Here is a 17,413-nt window from a genome sequence, read left to right as displayed (position 1 = left end):
CACACACAGCAAAGAACACACACGTTGAGCGAAGGACGGACAGACAGTGAAGGACAGACACACAGAGCAAAGAACACACACATGGAGTGAAGGGAGGACAGACATACATATAGTGAAGGACAGACACACAGAGCAAAGAACGGACAGACACACAGCAAAGGACACACACACACATGGAGCGAAGGACGGACAGATAGACACATATAGTGAAGGACAGACAGACACACACACATGGAGAGAAAGACAGACACATACACAGAGCCAAGGACACACATATGGAGCAAAGGATGGACAGGCAGACACACACAGTGAAGGATGGACACACACAGAGAGCAAAGGACAGACATGGAGACAACAGAGTGGAAAAAAACACCCTGGAGCATGAGGCAGGCAGCAAAGCGCAGGAGAGAAGAGGGGCATTTTTAATCTGGGCCTCAAGGGGCTGGTAGTAAAAGAAGACAGGGAATGTTAAGTGCATAGGGATAAGCCAGGCTTCTGGCTGTCCTTAGCTTTCTGTCAAGCCAAGGGCTGTGTAACGTGCTACGCAGAGGTCTCTCTCTGGGCCCAATCCTGCATGGTGCGGAGAGCCCTCCGTTTACATTGGTTTACGTGATTGAGGGCCCACCCCCCAGTGCTAGAGCTCCAGCTGGCGTAAATCAGCATAGCTCCAGTGACCTAGACTAGATCTACACGGATTTACTTACCCCAGCAGCAGATCTGGACCCTGGACTTCAATGGGCCGAGGCTGATTCATCCCAGCTGGAGATGCAGCCCTCTGAATTCAACAGAGCAGTGCTGATGTACACCCACTGGAGGCCTGGCCCCCAGCACTTTGAACGTACCTATGGCACCTTGTCATCACAGACCTGGAGAGATTCCCAGCACTTGCAAAACTTCATGGACACCATTTCCTAATCTCCTGGGCTCAGCCCTGCTCAGCTGCCAGGCCCTGAAAGGACCCCAGGAGGGTTCCATCCACTGCCAACCCAGATGGTGAAAATGTTGAAGTAGCTTGCAATGTAGCAGCCATGCATGTGGGAGGCGAGTTTCACTGCAGGGCATTAAGTATCAGGAGGTAGCCGTGTTAGTCTGTATCTACAAAAACAACAAGGAGTCTGGTGGCACCTTAAAGACTAACAGATTTATTTGGGCATACGCTTTCGTGAGTAAAAACCTCACTTCTTCGGATGCATCAGAAGAAGTGAGGTTTTTACTCACGAAAGCTTATGCCCAAATAAATCTGTTAGTCTTTAAGGTGCCACCAGACTCCTTGTTGTTTTTGCAGGGCATTATGCTTCCAGGGACATAATCCATCCTGCTTTGCTGGGAGGATCACGTAGCGTATTTGCACTTGCATTTCCTCTAGGAGCATTGCTCACCTCTATGTCACGCAGCCTTGGGTCAAGTAAATGGATGTAAAGAGAGTGGATGTAACAAGCGACTCAGGGTGATGGTTTTTACTGTATCAGCCTGCAAGTGAGTCAGTGACTGGTACTGGCACTGGCATCTCTCTGTGCTATATGTAAATACAGTGGGAATCACCCAGCTGTGGGGATTGGGGATCCATTTGGGTTTGAGCATAGACATTTCTGAAAACCAGAAACTTCTATGCTCAAACTCGGTTCACTTTTTTTAACATCATCTTAATAAAATTTTTAAATCTGGATCTCAGACATGATCCACACCCTCCCTCCCTTCTAGCCGCTGTCTAGCAAAGCTCTGCTAAATTCTCCCTGTCCCTAATATGCATTTCTAATCCCGTGATTCCTTCTCCTGCTGGGAAGTGGCACAACTGGAAACCTCAGTCTTTACCTCTGCTGCTCTCTGCAGCCCTGTTTAAAGGTCAAGCAGCAGTGGAGAAGTTGTAGGGCAGCCACACTTCTGCACCCCTGTGTCTGCACTGAACAACAACATCTAGTAATCAGGAGAGAAGAAGGAGAAGACTTGGCTCTCATACAGAGCTTTTCATCCTACAGAGTGCTGTAGAAAGTGTTATTGTCCCCATTTTATGGATGGGGAAACAGAGGCATAGCGAGGTGAAGTGATTTGCCCAAGATCCCATACAGCAGGACAGTGTCAGAGTAGGGAACAGAAATCAAGACTCCTGACCCCCCAGTTCAGTGCCATAGCCACTGGACAACGCTGCTTCCTGGGGCCAGTGGGGATGCTAAAAAGGAGGAATATATTCTTAAAATCTAAATCCTAATCCCAAAACAAGGTTAAAAGTGCCAACCTGGATCATTAGCCCCCCTACTTTCTAAACAAAACAGCAACACCTGCCACCCCACATTAAATCAAAACCCCTAATTCTAAACCTAAACTATACAATCACAGACCCGAAACCAAATTCCTTATTTCTATGCACTCCATTGAATTGTAATTACTTCCCTTGAATCATAAACCTAAGCCAATCTGTATCTGAATTGATAACCTCAAGGCCATTTTTATAACTCAAGGGCTGGGTTGTGTTTGTTTAGTCTGTATAGCCAAGCGCCAGGCCCACAGAACTCAATCCCAGTTTAAAGCAAGCATGCTGTTCCTGCTACAAGATTGGGAGATGAGCAGCTGCCCTGCTTCGTTTTATAGGTAGCTGAATTTCACTGGTGACTGATATTTAGTGCGTATTTTGGAACCCTTCCAGATAAGAGGTGCTACGTACATGCAAGCTGTTCCTATGTACATGCCCACTTCCACTCCGTGAGTCTGATTCTCCAGTGCTTTTGCACAGCCAATCACACTTGTGCAAAGTGGATGTAAAATGCCACACAATCCAAATACGATAACCATGTTGTGCAGAGGGAAGTGGTTGTAGGGTGGCCGCCATCTCAGCTGACCCAGGATGCTCCAGTGCTACGAGCATGAGCTGCTACTTCTTGGCTACTTGTTACAGCTGCAATCCTCTGGCTTGGCACGGAGGGGGACCTGTAACACACACTCATTCACCAGTGGGTGACAGTTGCACAGGGTACAAAGCAGTACAGAATCTCAAATGCCAAAAGCCTTAGTCCATAGGATTTCATGGAACATAAAGGCCTGGCTCCTATTTTTCTTTCCAAATGACGTACTTAGAAACATCCGGTGTTGGCAGGATGGGAATGATTAGCGTTGTCGTTCATTATTAGCACACAGGAAAAGATTGTTGACATTTCCATAGCCCCAGGGTGATCCTGTGAGAGATGGCCAGCCATGGGAGTTCCACTTCTCGCAGCAGGTGCTCAGCGCTTTGCAGAGCAAGGCCCTGCTTGGGCTCCCTCTCCTGTGGATTTGCTTAGTCCTTGAATGTGTGCTTAAGGCAGCGGAGTTCCACTGCGTGCTCGCAAGTGAGTTATCTACAGGGAATGCGGTGGGGAAATGAGCCATTGGAAATACCATTTTTTTAGATTCCACAGCTATTAAGACAACCCACCTGCATGCTTTGGGGACACTGAAAGGTCCCTGGAAGGGCTGCCAGCAGACACAAGGTCAGAGTGGTGCTTTGGTGCATCACGTGATGACGTCATGACCTTTTGACATGATGCCCTGAGCCTTCACCAGCTCTCTACCCTGACAGGGAATCTGGGGTGGCTGCAGCACCAGGCAGGCCGTGCAATGCTCTGATGTTACTGCTTTACGTCATAGCCTCGCTCCAGGATCATTTAGCTCAGCAGAAACTTGCAAGGAAGTGACCTGCCAGCAGAGGCATGCCTGCATGTGAGGGACAGGCAGGCACCCTGGCAATATAGGGCCTGAGGAGATCCTGGAATGCCTCAGGGCTTGACAACCTTTGAGCAAACTACATTGGGCTTGTGGCTGAGATTTTCAAACAAGCCTAAGGGAGTTATGCCTGCAGATCCCACTGGAATTCAGTGAGAGTCAAGTACCTAATTTCCTAGGCAGCCTCACTGCCCCCGCCAAGCCTACTCTTCTTATTGGGGACGGCATTTTAACAAAATACCCCCACTACTCCACCAGTAAATACCTCAAATTTACACACAACACTTTAAAAAGTGGCTCAGAACCACCCGTCTTTCCGGAATGCACCAGGGGCCTGATCCAAAGCCCACTGCAGACAGTGGAAAGGCTCCCATTGACTTCAGTAGCCTTTGGCTTAGGCCCTGAGTAAGTAACCCTTCCGGCTGCTCCTGCAGCGAAGTGGGTGCGGTTCCTCACCTGAGGGAGGGGGCAGGGTCTGTTCTAAGAATCAGGTCTTAGGTGGCATGGGGAGGGCTCTGTTGCTCCAGCTAGGAATGAAGGACTCCGGTTCAGGATTGACCCACAGCTTTTGGGACAGTAGCAACCCCAAGAAGGGGATGGGATGACTCCTTCCTAAACTGCCACTTAGGGGTGTTTTAACGCAGATGTTTTAACACAGCAGCCCCCACCTCTTGCTAATCTGTCTTCCACTGTCCCTGCTGCAGGAATGCTGGGAATTAGGGGAGGGTTCAGTGGAAGGCAGAACAGATGGGAACAACCTTCCTCTGTCTGGGTGGACGTCCCTTGCAAAGCTGGGCCCGGGCCCCTCGGGATGCAGCAGAGCACTGAGAAACGGGCAAACAATCTGGACAGAGAAGTCACTCACAAGTCAGCTTGAAGCTGGAGCGACTCCTATCTGCAAAGCACTTTGACAGTCATGACAACAGAGGGGCTGCAGGCCAGGTGTAAATTCCCCTACGCTCCAGGGAATTCCCTGCTGCTGCCGGGAGCGCCTGCACCAGCCCTGGGTGCTGGAGTGTCTTGGAGCGTGAACGGGTATGACTGGGGCAGGCCTGCACCTGGGCACTTCTGCACCCCTGCCATGGGCCATAGTGACCATTATGGAAGGACGGGGGCATGCAAAGTAGGGCAGCTGGTAAAGGGTTGTTCTAAATAGCACTGGGGCCTGTACATACCCTTGTGATCCCCTAAAAGGGCAGGCGCAAATTCTCTCTCCCTTGGTGCCTGTGCAAGCTAAGGGATGAATTGGGCCCAGTGAGTTTAAACTGCTGGTTTGACACTATATAGTGCTTAATCACCACTGGGAGTGCTTAGATCTCCCAGCCTTAGAAAAATCGTAGGGCTGGGATTTCCAAAAACAATTGGCCTAACTTTGCTGCCATTGACATCAAGGCCAATGCTGAGTGCTTGTGAAAATCCTACACTAAGTAAGTAGGGGGAGAGAGACATCTTACAGCATTTCAGAGACCTGGGAAGATGTTCTCTCACCTGTGTTACTTGGTTTGCTGGCAGATTGCAAGTTTTTCCACCTGTTTTGATTTTTCCAACCTTTCTCTTGAAACATGTAAGTTTTTGATCAGAGATAGGCCCAGCCCAGGGCCCCAGGGCTGAACCCCTCTTCAGCTTTGAGAACAGTCGGCTGTAGATCTGATTTTGCTCTGAATGTCATGACTCTGCTCCTCTGACTCTACTTTTTAGCTGATTGCATTTTGCAGTAGAGTCCCAGTCAGATGTACTTAAGCCTTATTTTAGCAGGAGTGGTCTGTACAGGATTTAAAGCTCTTTATAACTCCACATACTGTAAGGTCCCTGGAATGCAATGTCTGGGGAGGGGTGGAGAGGGGAGGGGACGATCTTTCTTTTTAGTCAGGACCTTTCTTGGAGAAAGAACAAAATATTCTGTGCCACTCAATTGTTTCACAGACATACGCCTCAGAGATTCAGATCTTATCATCTCTGCAAACAAAGTATCTGAGAAAGAATGGTGGGGAGTCTCAGATAAACTAAATTCCCTTTCCCAAGCTCCCAGACAATATCTGATCACAGTTTGGCAGGGGTGGAGTAGACACACTTTCTAAACATGGGTGACTTGGGTCATTCAAAGACTGGGAGGGGATAGATCTTAGGAATGGCCGCAGTTCAAAGAAGCATCTCTGTGACTTCAGTGGGACTTAAGTACATGCTTAAATGTAAGCGTATAACCTCCAGTGGACTGGCTGACAATACAGAACCTGAGCGAAGCCTTGCTGGTGGGCCTGACCTCTCTGTGGTCTCAGGGCATTGCCCCAGGGGCAGCTCAGGGATGAGAACTTCAAAGCAGAGCAGAGTAGCTCTGGCTACCAGTCCTGTGCTCCTATAACACAGGCAGGGATGACTGACAGGGGTAATCAGCCACTTACTAGAGAGCATGGGGAATTTTTAAAAATCATGTTGGGTATTGGATACGGCTGTGGATCACCCCCAGCATGCACTGTGAATTTCTCCATTTCGCCCTTGGAGTCACAGTGGAGAGCTGGGCTCCCTCCAGAACCCATTGATGGTGCTCCTTCGATTGGCTAGCGATGGGTCCTGCAGCAGCTGGGGGCCCGATGTGCTTAATTAAAATACAACCAAGACCCACCCTGTGGTTTGCTGCTGCGTATCCCATTCAGCAAACAAAAAATGTATTGCTGCCGCCACAAGACTTCCAAGCTCATTCCACCAATGACCTCTGCGTTGATGGCAGGGCCGGCTCCAGGGTTTTGGCCGTCCCCCCCCCCCCCCCCCAAACAACCAAAAAAAAAAAAAAAAAAAAAGCCGCGATCACCTGTTTCACATCACTGAATTGGAAGGAGTCCAGCACCACGAGTGTCAGTCCTGGTGCATGCCGCACAAAAGGTGCCAGGGTATATCTGCCCTTCGACTTGGGGGCTGTTCTCAGTTCAAGGATACGTACCCACTCTAGCTCCAATCAAGCAACGCACCATTACTGTATTATTAGGGGGTCAAAAACAGCTGCTGAACTGCCAGGTATCAAGCGAAACACAGCTCCACCATTAGTTTATTCAGATGACAGTAGTGTCTGCAGGCCTCGCTGTACAAATACGCAGTTAGGCACCATCCATGCCCTGAAGAGTTCACAGTGTAATTAGACAATGAGAAAGAGAAAATAAGTTGCCCAAGGTCAAACGGCAGGTTAGCAGTGGAGCTGGGACTAAAACTCACGCCTCCTGCCCTCCAAGTCAGAGCCATTCAGGCCAGCTGTACCAGCTCAATCAGCAATTCCACGGCCAGAAGGGACTATTGTAATCATATAGTCTGACCTCCTGTATAGCACAGGCCAGAGAACTTCCCCAAATTCCTAGAGCACAACCATCTGACATGAGCCCACTGGAACATCAGTGAAAAGCAGCAGCTCAGAAGGTGGCATAGGGGGAGCAGCTAAACTGGTAAAAAGAAAAGAATTAGCCATGCTGCTAGCAGCTGGCTGAGACCAGGTTCACTGAGATTCAGCCCAGAAAGAGACACAAACTGCAGACTAAGCAGATTTCTTTGAAGGGGGAGACGGGGAAAAAGACTCTGTTGGCAATGCTAGTAAGATCTATGTTTGTGCTGCTCAGTAATTGGCATCTTTGCTTCCTCACCAACTGGAGCATTGGTTAAAGGAAAACTGGCACTTGCTTTGATCAGCAGTTAAATTAGAATGTTTTCCCAGTGTGAAATAGTGCCTAGATACACCACTACCTCGATATAACACGACCCAATATAACACAAATTCGGATATAACGCGGTAAAGCAGCGCTCCGGGGCGGGGTTGTGCACTCCGGCGGATCAAAGCAAGTTCAATATAATGCGGTTTCACCTATAACGCGGTAAGATTTTTTGGCTCCTGAGGACAGCATTATATCGAGGTAGAGGTGTTTCACATAGACAACCTGTATTGTATATTAGAAAATAAAGAGGGACTTCACTCAGAGGAGGAGGCCACTGTGAAAGTGACATTCTTCATGACACTACAGGCAGCCCTATCATACAGTGTTTAAGGAGGACCCCTCAGCAGGCCAAAAGGAGGGGGTCACATATCCTTGCTCCCCAGTGGTTGCAGCTGTGCATTCAGCCCTGTTTGGCACATAAGAAACCACTCCAGGTCTTATGTTAAGTAGGCAGAGGGCACTGGGGAATGGCGTACATCCTGGGAACCTGGTGGAGCTACCTGGAAATCCAATCCTGGAGCAAGCTCTGGTATTTTTCTTACAGAAACCTGGGAAGAAGGACCAAGAGGCAGGCTCCATTATCCGCCTGCCTCTACCTGTCCCAGGCTCCTCAGACAATGTCTCTAACAACATGCTTCTTGTCTTGTCCACAGTAAGGCATTTTAATTCAGGCAGCTGATGATACACATCCCCTCCCCTGCTGGCCCCCTTCACCCAGAACAGAGACTGCCACAGGAGTCGCTTTGAAGTGAACCTTCTGTTTGCTGATGAATAGGAACCTTTTTTCCCCGTCCTGAGGGGGCCCAGCTGGCAGGCTGGGATGCGGAGCTGCTGTAAACTTATCTCTCCTGCCTCTGAAAGTAGAAGTATGCAGGTGGCTTGCAGCCTCTGGGAGGCACACTCTCATCCACGAGAGCCGTCTCTCTCTTGCACACAACACACGCAAGCTGAGCACCTGGTACTGTAGGCCCTCCGATTTCCTACAGAGAGCTTTCAGGATCGGGGCAGTTTTCCACGGAAGTCAAAGCAGTTGCTCAGAGCAGTCTGGGCACATGACCCCAACTCTATTGCACAGTCTTGATCAGCTTTGAGGCTTAGTATGTTTTGAAGGTGATCCTGATATACTGACAGCTGTCATCGTGGACAGAGTGGTAGAGATGGGGTGGTTGGGAGGGCATATGCCCTTTACTCCCCCTATCAAAGGTCTGTGGTTTTTTCTTAGTGGCAGCTGTGGATCAAGACCCTGCAGGACCCATGCAATCAATTTAGCTGGAGCCTGCAGAACAGCAGCCTAGATTCAGCCTTTCTCCATTTCGAAGGGGTCTGGGAGGCTTGATGAGTAGATATGCAAACTGAGCGCGTGATACAGATGGTTAACGTTTATGCTTCCAGGGTAGGAATCCTCCCACACAGCACAGCATTGCCCAATTGCCCAAGTGTGTTTTTTATCTCCATCGGAAACATGAGGGATTGGCCAGTGATGGGAACTGGCTGCTGGCTTCCGTGGGCTCATGTGCAGACACGTCATAGCTAATCCTGAGTTGTTCTGATCACTCCCAAGAGAGGCTTAAGGAAGAAAAAGAGGCTGAGAAGTTCAAGTTGGAGGGTGTCCAGACTGAGGCCTAGTTTCAGCCCATTATAGATGTAGGAGCCAGCCATGGATTTCAGTGTTGGATCTGACTAAACTCTTCCCACTTTTGAGTGTGTTTCTATCCAGGGATTTGGCCTGGGCCTTTCTTTGGTTTTCTTTATTTAAAAAAAAACCCCAACAGGAACATGAGTCTTTTTCAAATTGCAAAGGAGTAAAGAAAATAATCCAGTAGGTCGGGAACTGATGACTAAAAGAGACTATTGTTTGCAGAGAAATTCTCCTTGCTCAGAGAAGGCAGCCCCCGTGAGCAGGTGACAACTGGCTTCCTGCCATAAAGTGTTCTGCTGACGGGTGACCTCTCACCCCAAGGGGAACAGCAGGTAGTTTAAAGAAAGGAACCCCAAGGCTGCACGTCGTCGTCATCCCCCCTCCAGTGACCTCCCATTCTGCTCTGGGCCGTGTTACCATGGTGACTTTGGGAGCCATGTCAAGTCAGAGGGCTGGTACGGAGGGCCAGAACTACCCGAGCTTGGATCTCCTGGTGCCACGCCAGGAAGCTTATGTTTCTGGAAGGGGGTGGGATTCCCTTCGGCAAATGTGAATAAACCCAATTTTCCCCGGGTGGTTCTCCTGGACCGAAAGTGACTGCTGTGAGCCGTGTGGTTCCAAAGAGACTGGATATCCAATCTGTAGGCGGTGCCACTCCCACCTGTTGCTGCTGTCCCTTCTCAGTGGGGCAGAGTCAGGGAGATAATCCCTCACCACTTACCTCACCTTTCAGGCCTGAGGACAGAATGAAGGGAGGGCCTAGGAAAATCAGACTTCCAGTTCACTGCACCCAGCAGCTGGCATGGAGCTTCCATTTCACTGCCACGCATCTCTCCAGAGCATGGGGCAGATTTGGATCTGCATTTACTGTTGACTTTGGACACTGCTGTTTGAACTCCAGGGCGATGGCATCTCAACCCACCTGGCAGTGAGCCCATTGCCCTTTGTGCCTGCACAGAATAACAGAGACTCCCGGTGGGCTAAATCCTGAGCGGGCGAGAGCACCGTCCACTCCCATGGGCTTCAATAGGAGCCATGAGTCCTCAGCACCTCCCGGGGTTTAGCATGACAACTTCAGTGGAAGGGGCCCAGCCTCTCACAGGATCAGGGTCCCAGGTCATAAGCAACTTGGTGCAGAGACCACAAACAAGCCTCACTAACTGGCATCTTTACCGTTCTGTCATCTAGAATCTAGACCTGCCCAGAGCAAGGTTAATGCCATGATGCTAAAAACACAGGAGCCCTGTCTACACTACAGCTGCACTGGTGGTAATCACGGATCTTAAATTTGCCAGTGTAGGTGCAGCCGGGGATGAAGGGCCAGAGCAAAGCTGCATGTCTGAGCCCCACTCAGGTCCGTTACTGTGCCTTTGAGGGTCAATGAAAGGCCAGGAGGCCCGATTCTCACTGCACCAGGCAGAGCATATTGAGGGAACACCAGGTGCTTCTCTGCTGGTTAGCACCGGCTAAGGCTGGATTAACCCCCCCACCCTGGGCTGGGCTGGTGTGTGCCCTTTGGGGGCTGGGTTGTCTCTCATTCCCTGCATCACTGCCTTGATGGGCGTCAGTTAATGTTTAAACAGGAACATTTTTTGCTGAATGATAAATACCAGTCACGAAGCTGGCTTGCTGAATTCCAACCTAAAACGCCTCTCCATTCCTCAGCCTTTGACTCCAAACACTGTGCCCTCCTCTTCCTGAACCACCTCCTTCAGACTCACCCCCAGCAGACACAGCCATGGGCAAAGGCAGGACACTGTCCCAGCGCACTTGCCTCTGTTCTCAGCTACCTAAAAAGACAGAAAAACCTAGACTTGTTCTCTGCAATTGTGGCCTCCCTTTTTAAGAGGGCATTTCTGCTTGTGAAGGGTGCCAGCCATGAAAGTTGAGGTTTCTTGTTTGCACACAGAACAGTTACAGCATAGGTAGCAGCAGTACAAGCCTCTCCACGCCACCCTGCCAGTGCTCCTGGGTGGGGGGACCCCGCTAGGGGGAGGAGGGGAGTTCAGTTTCCATTGGCCTTTCCATTGACTGCTTGGCCTCTCTTCTGAGAATGCCCACTTTGGGCAAATTGCATGGGTAGTTTCTCAGATGTGGACACGTGCCCACTAGGAACTCATCTGAGACCCACCTACCCATTTCATGTGGGCCGTCAAATAACCATCAGATGCCAATGACTACAGCTGGTCGGAAATTGCCCAACAGAACAGTTTTGTCGGAATATGCTGATTGGACAAAGATCAAAATGTTTCCTGGGAATGTACCAATTTGGTCTAATGTTTCCTGATGTTATCAAAATGTGTTTTGTTTGTACTGTTTTGACTTTGATATATTAAAAGAAGCATTTTGATAAGATCAGAATGAAATATTTTCAGAATATTTCATTTTGCAAAAAGTTCTGCGAGAGACATTTTGTCCCAGATTGGGACAAAACCAAGTTTTGGAATCTTGGAGTTTCCCCTACGATGGAAATTCCAAATTTTAACCAGCTCTACTAATGACTGACTCCCGACCAACCTGGGCTAGATTTTGACAAAAAAACCTAGAGGTGAATGGCTCCTTAGGAACCTGCAGGATAGTCCAGTGTCCCCACTTTTTCCAATAAAACAATGAAATCCGACCCCTTCAATTTTCCAGATTGCCCCAACTTCCATCATTGGTCTCATCAACTTGGTATTAGCTAATGTTGGTGAAGTCCTGGAGACATGAAAGGTGCTAAGAGCTCGGCTAATGGTGTAAAATACTATACACCTTTCATGTTCCTCTGGCATGCCTGGAGTGCCTCACTTGGGTGTATTGTATAGTGCTATAGGATAGATTGCATCCCTGCATGCCTCATGTTAGAAGATGTACATGTCACAATGGGCAAAACTGTTGAGGGCCCAGCACTGAAGAGGGAAAACCCCTGGTTTGATGTAGCACCCAAGTCACAGGGAGCCTCTCCAAGCCAGTGTCCCCTGAATTTTCCATAGGGGCCCCCAGCTTTTGCAAGTCTACCGCCCTTCTACCTGAAACAGACACTGCTGGGTTCGAGGCCCTTACCTTTTGGCCCATCCAGGCCACGTTCAGACGTATCAAATCTCAGGTTGTCTCATGAATCCAGTTGATGCACGACCGGTCTATGCTGCTGCTGGTACTTCTGTGCTCACATGTTCTCACTTGAAGGGGACAGGGGAGGCCTGACAGACACGGGAGGTGATGGCTTGGCTGCACCTTCCCCCCTGAGGCTCTCTCTCTGTGGTCTCTGTTCTAGCCTGCTGCAGCAAGAGTCACTGCCATTGGTGCCTGGAGGGATGTCCCGAAATGCCGGGAGCCATGGCCTGAGCAGAGAAAGCAGCATGGACAGGTGAGTGGTGCAGGGGTAAGGAGGAAATTAGTTGCCATCTCTCATGGTTTTTCCCCTGCCAATTGTTCTCATTGGAGGGTGGGGGTTACTGTGGCCTCCTAGACAGGGGATGGTTCCAGCAGCATCAGATGACTGGGTTTTGTTATTTTCCTTCCCACATGAAGGTTATGCAAGGGGAAGGCACTGGGCTGACTGACAGCCCTGCACAGCAAAGCCCTCTAGGTATCCCCAGATCAGGCAGCAACAGGACCAGCTTTTACCTTGTCTTGCCAATGCCCCTCAACCCAGCCCTGGAAGGCCCATCTGTAGGATGGGATGGAAGTTTAGTCCCCTGCCTCTGCGCTGAGACTGCCAGCCAGGGGCTTGCTTACTCCCAACTGGTTTTTCGTGATTGGACTGGAAGGAGGCCAGCGCCTCAGTTCACAAGGGACCCCAGGCACCTGCCAGATAGTGCCAGCCTTCAGTGCTGTCTGGACTGGAACTGGCCACTGCGTGGTTTATTTATTTCCATTAATCTAAGTCCTTGGTTAGAGGGGAAGGGCCCCTCTTCCCCCAGGCTGTGCTGCCCATCTCACTCCCGCACCCCCTTCCCTCCAGGGTGCATTAACCTCCAGGAGAGAGCCCGCACCAGGCCTGTACGTCACCAATGCCCCACAGAGTTTACAGTCTAAATGGACAGGGGCTGTCACCCCCATTTTACAGCGGGAGCCGGGGCAGAGAGCGATCAAGGGACTCGCCCACAGTGACGTGGGGCAGTCGGCAGAGGCAGTAACAAAATCCATAACTCTGGAGTGCCTGTGCCAGGGCACGCTCACTATCCCCCCTTCGTGCCAGGACATGGTGTGGCAGGGGTTCTTTACTGTCCTGCCCCTTGTTGCTGGACAGCTTCCATGGCTCAGCCTTCCAGCCAGGTCCCCTTTCCGTTTCCGGCCCCTTCCAGGGGTAAGAGAAAAGTCCAAACAAAACAAACCCAGAGTCTCCTGGCCATGATGCCCAGCCTTCAGTCCCCATCTGAGACTCCTAGTGCCGAAGCTTGTACTTCCCTCTCTTGTTTGGGGAGGGACCTGCGTGGGGCAGCTAAATGCTGCTCCTTATAATCCCTCACCGCTACTCTTGCCTTTGCCTTGTTCGTCAGCCTCTCTCACAGGGCTGCAGGCTTCACTGCCCCGCTCTGTCTGTAGTTCAGGTTCCACACGTGGCTTCTTCCCAGCCAGCTGCTGAGAGGCTCCCTCAAGTGCACTCCCTGGCAGCTCGGTTATGCCTCAGGCATTTAATGACTTTCTTGCTCATTAGCTTTCCCCTTAGCTCTTCTAGAGCTAGGTTCTCATTCAGGCCAGCTGCAGGTCCTCAGCCGGCTTCTCCTCCAGTTGTCCCTTTCCCCCCTCAGCTGCCCTTTCACCTTTATGTGGGAGGGGGGGAATGGCTCCAGCTAATGCCTCATCATCCCCTGCTCTGCGGGAGGAGGCAGAACATATGCTGGTTCCCTTCCCAAAACTCATCCCAATTGGCTGGGAGGGAGGGGAGCCTTGTCTCAACCACTCTGCAAGGCTCCTGGTCCCAGGCCCTTAAAGAAACAATAACAAGTTTGCCCCCCAGACACTACTTATTCCTGGGACTGCTTCCTCTCTACCAATGTCTCCTATTTTCCTAGGTCCCTGCATGCATCTGCCCGGTGCCCAAAAGCTTAACGGGCCATGCCTTGGGACAGAGGTGGACTGCCCCCTCGGGCCTACTACCCTTAAGGGGACAGACTGACCCCATAAGAGTGCCAGTCTAGTGCCTTAAGCTAGTGCTTAATTTGTGCCTAGGCTTGCCACATCAGTTATGAAAATAAAAGAAAAAATTGCTTGAGCCCCAGCACCTCTTTCATTACAAATTAAGTGCTGCCTTAACCACAGGACCAATCTTCTTCCAAATGGAGTCACGAGGGCTCAGCACCTCTGAATCACTGGGCCTCTCAAACTGGGCTCCCAAAACCCAAGCTCAACATTAGTGCACAGATTTGAACACTTAGAGCGAAGTGACTAGCTCAAGGTCACACACTGACCCAGTATCGGAATTGGGACTAAACCCCGGGTCTCCTGACTCCCAGCCCCCCAGGCACTAATCATTAGACCATCGGGAATGCCAGTAAGAAGGATAGGAAGAGCTACAGCAGAAGCTGTTGGATCTTCTTATGATTTACCAGCACATGAAAGAGAAATGCACACAAGTGAAATTCAGTGCAAAAGGAATATTTAGCTCTTCTCTTTTTTCCCCCCCCCCCAGAGGGAAGCCATCTTCTGAGCCTGGCAAGGCTAAATCCACCAAGGAACAGGTAATAAGCATATGCTTAGTGCTGTCATTCTCATCACTTTGTCCTTGTCTTTCCAAAGTTTGTAGTCAACTTTGGGCTTTGGGAAAAGAACCCTATGAGGAAGGGGAAATGTTCTCTGAAAATAAGGTCTGTTTATTTGAAAGGTGTTTGACACACACACACACCCTCCCACGGCACTTCTCCTAAGAGACTGAGTGATCCTAGATTTGCAGGAAGGATAAGCAATTCTGAAAAAGTTGGAGGTTTGGTTCAGAGAAGCAGACAGAGTTTCAGCCACTCATTAGCTCTCCCCAGACCTCCTGGGCCTGCCAAACTGAATTGGGACTCTCAAGGGACAGGCATTTGCTTTTGGATGCCAGTGACTTTTCTCACGGCATGTTTGTGCCTGAGCACCCAGCTCTGGGTGGAACCCAAGGAAGCGAGAACATGAAAGATACTAATGGAAAAGCAAGTCAAACTCTTCCGAACCTCAGAAGAGCTGAAGTATGTGTTGAAGGTGGGGGGAACCTCTTCTTTAATCCAAACAGCTATACCAGTGATAGCCTGTGTGGTGGCACTGGACTAGTGCAGGAGTTGAATGTGAACTGTATTATGTTTTGCCCAGGATGTGACTGGCAAGGGGCTGGCCTTCTCTGCACCTTCCCAGTGTAAATAAATAAGCAAGAAGTCATAGCTGGTGGGTGGAAGAGGAGGAGCGTTAAGCAGCATGTGTGGGAGTGCTAAGCCCGGGTCTGTACTGTCCACACTAGCCAAACTATGGTAGAACAGTGGTGGAACATCAATGTTCTACCAAGGCAGGAGCTTGCTCCAGTGCCATTTGAAATCCGTGGGAGTTGGATCCAGTCCACAGTGCCTAGTTCTGCAGCTCTTGCTCACCATCGGACCCACTGTTCTACCCATCTCCACTGGCTTTCCAAGCTGTGGCAGAACCTATTTAGAACTCTGCTTTTGCATGGCTTTCACACTGGCTTGCCTGGCCAGTGTATATGGAGTTTGTCTAGTGCTCAGCTCCCCCACCCTGTATTCATGCTTTCCATGGACATGCTTGGTCTGGCTGTGACTTCAAGCTTTAAGACCAGCCAAGGAAAGTACATTTGAGCTGTGATGAGGAATCATTAATAAGGTATTGGAAGCCCCTTAACACAGAATAAGTCTGTAGAGGAGACAATACTGCTACTGTTTATTGAGCACTCTTAATCTCTAAGTGATTTGTGTGCTTTGATTAACTGATTCTACCAACACCCCTTGTGAATTGGGTATCACCATGCTCCTTTTACAAAATGGGGAAACTGAGGCAGAGAGCGGGGAAGTGGCTTGCCGGTAGTCACACAGCAGGTCAGTGGCAGAGCCATGGACAGGATCTAGGAGTTCTCAGCTCACAGTCCTATGCTCAGACCAATATGTATAGAAGCTCCTTGAGGCAGGGTCCATCCTTTTGTTCTGTGTTTGTACAGCACCTAGCACAATGGGATCCTCCTGGTCCATGATTAGGGCTCATACAGGCTCCCACAATCCAAAAAAATAGTAATAATAATAATAATGAATAATTCAAACAGCTGCTGCTGCTGGGGTTAGCAGAAGTCCATGGGTGGGTGCATCCCTTTCACGCCTCCCTGGCATCTGGTAAGGAATGGAGGTGTTAAGGAGAAGTGTGGGATGATTTCAAGACCGAAATGTGGTTCCTTCTTCTCTCAGGCCAGCTCGTGCCCCCAGTCACTGACGTCAATAGTGAAGGCGGACCCCAGGTTCGGGAAGCTCTTTAGATTCCACATCCCAGTGCTGATGTGGGCACGGCACTTCACCCAGGAGACCCGGGACAGACTGAAGGAGCGCAGCGTCCCGTATGGCTGGCAGGGCTTGTCCGACACAGGTAATGGGAGTGATGGTGCTCTGCAAACCCCTTTGTGACAGGCCAGAAGCCCCACTCCTGGTCCCAGGAATAGTCTACTCAATAGCCATCTGATGGGGACAACATTCCCTTGCCGCCCACCGAGGCTGGGACTGGTACCTCCGTTGTGTTGGATGCATTATAAATACAATAGGTTGGATAAAAGAACAAAAGGAAAGTGACGAAGGGATGGAAGATTTTGGATCCCATCACCAATTCTCTTAGCCGTCCGGGCCCTGCTTTCCATTTATAATTCCTAGCTCCAATATAACACTTTTCATTGGTAGATCTCAAAGCCCTTCACATAAGAGGTCTGTATCATTATCTCCATGTACCGGTAGGGAAACTGAGGCACGGAGTGGTGCAGTGACTTACCTAAGGGGATCCAGCAGCTCCGTGGCAGAGCTGGAAATAGAACTAAGGTCTCAGCCTAGGGCTTGAACCACTGCCTGTCTCACACAGGGGTTTGAGCTGTAAGAGGAATAGGTTCCCAGGGTTCAGCTCTAGCTGTGTCAGCCTAACCCTATATCCCAGCGCTGCCCCTGCAAGCTTCCTAGCAGACACCCGTATCACAGAAGCCTCCAAACTAATGAGCTCTGACTGGCAGAGAGGCCAAGGAGTGAACAGGCCATGGAGCATGAGCTCCCTGCTCACCTCGAGGAGTGGCCCCGGCTGTGGAGACACATGGGCAGGACAGTGGCAGGGAAGCTGCCCGTGCTGCAGCTGTTGGGAGGACTGCTCCTCCAGCATTGGGACAGGCACCTTCCACCAGCACTCGCTTCCTGTTTTGAGTGGGGCGGATATGTGGGATGGGAGGAGGGGGTGGGGCAGCTGGGGT

General features: G+C 50.2%; 1 protein-coding gene across 1 annotated transcript in view; it reads left to right on the top strand.

The window, feature by feature from the left end:
* ST6GALNAC2 (ST6 N-acetylgalactosaminide alpha-2,6-sialyltransferase 2) overlaps positions 1-17,413 on the top strand; it is a 22,665-nt gene that overhangs the window by 424 nt on the left and 4,828 nt on the right. Inside the window, exons 2-4 of the mRNA XM_024218325.3 lie at positions 12,278-12,370; positions 14,639-14,687; positions 16,383-16,557. Of these exons, the coding sequence (XP_024074093.1) occupies positions 12,278-12,370; positions 14,639-14,687; positions 16,383-16,557 (317 nt within the window). The remainder of the gene's footprint in view (positions 1-12,277; positions 12,371-14,638; positions 14,688-16,382; positions 16,558-17,413) is intronic.

Source organism: Terrapene carolina, unplaced genomic scaffold, assembly GCF_002925995.2.
Source record: "Terrapene carolina triunguis isolate 2854851 unplaced genomic scaffold, T_m_triunguis-2.0 Scaffold192, whole genome shotgun sequence".
Classification (NCBI taxonomy): domain Eukaryota; kingdom Metazoa; phylum Chordata; order Testudines; family Emydidae; genus Terrapene; species Terrapene triunguis.
The sequence above is the reverse complement of the archived record's forward strand: the minus strand, read 5'-3'. Positions and strand labels throughout refer to the sequence as shown.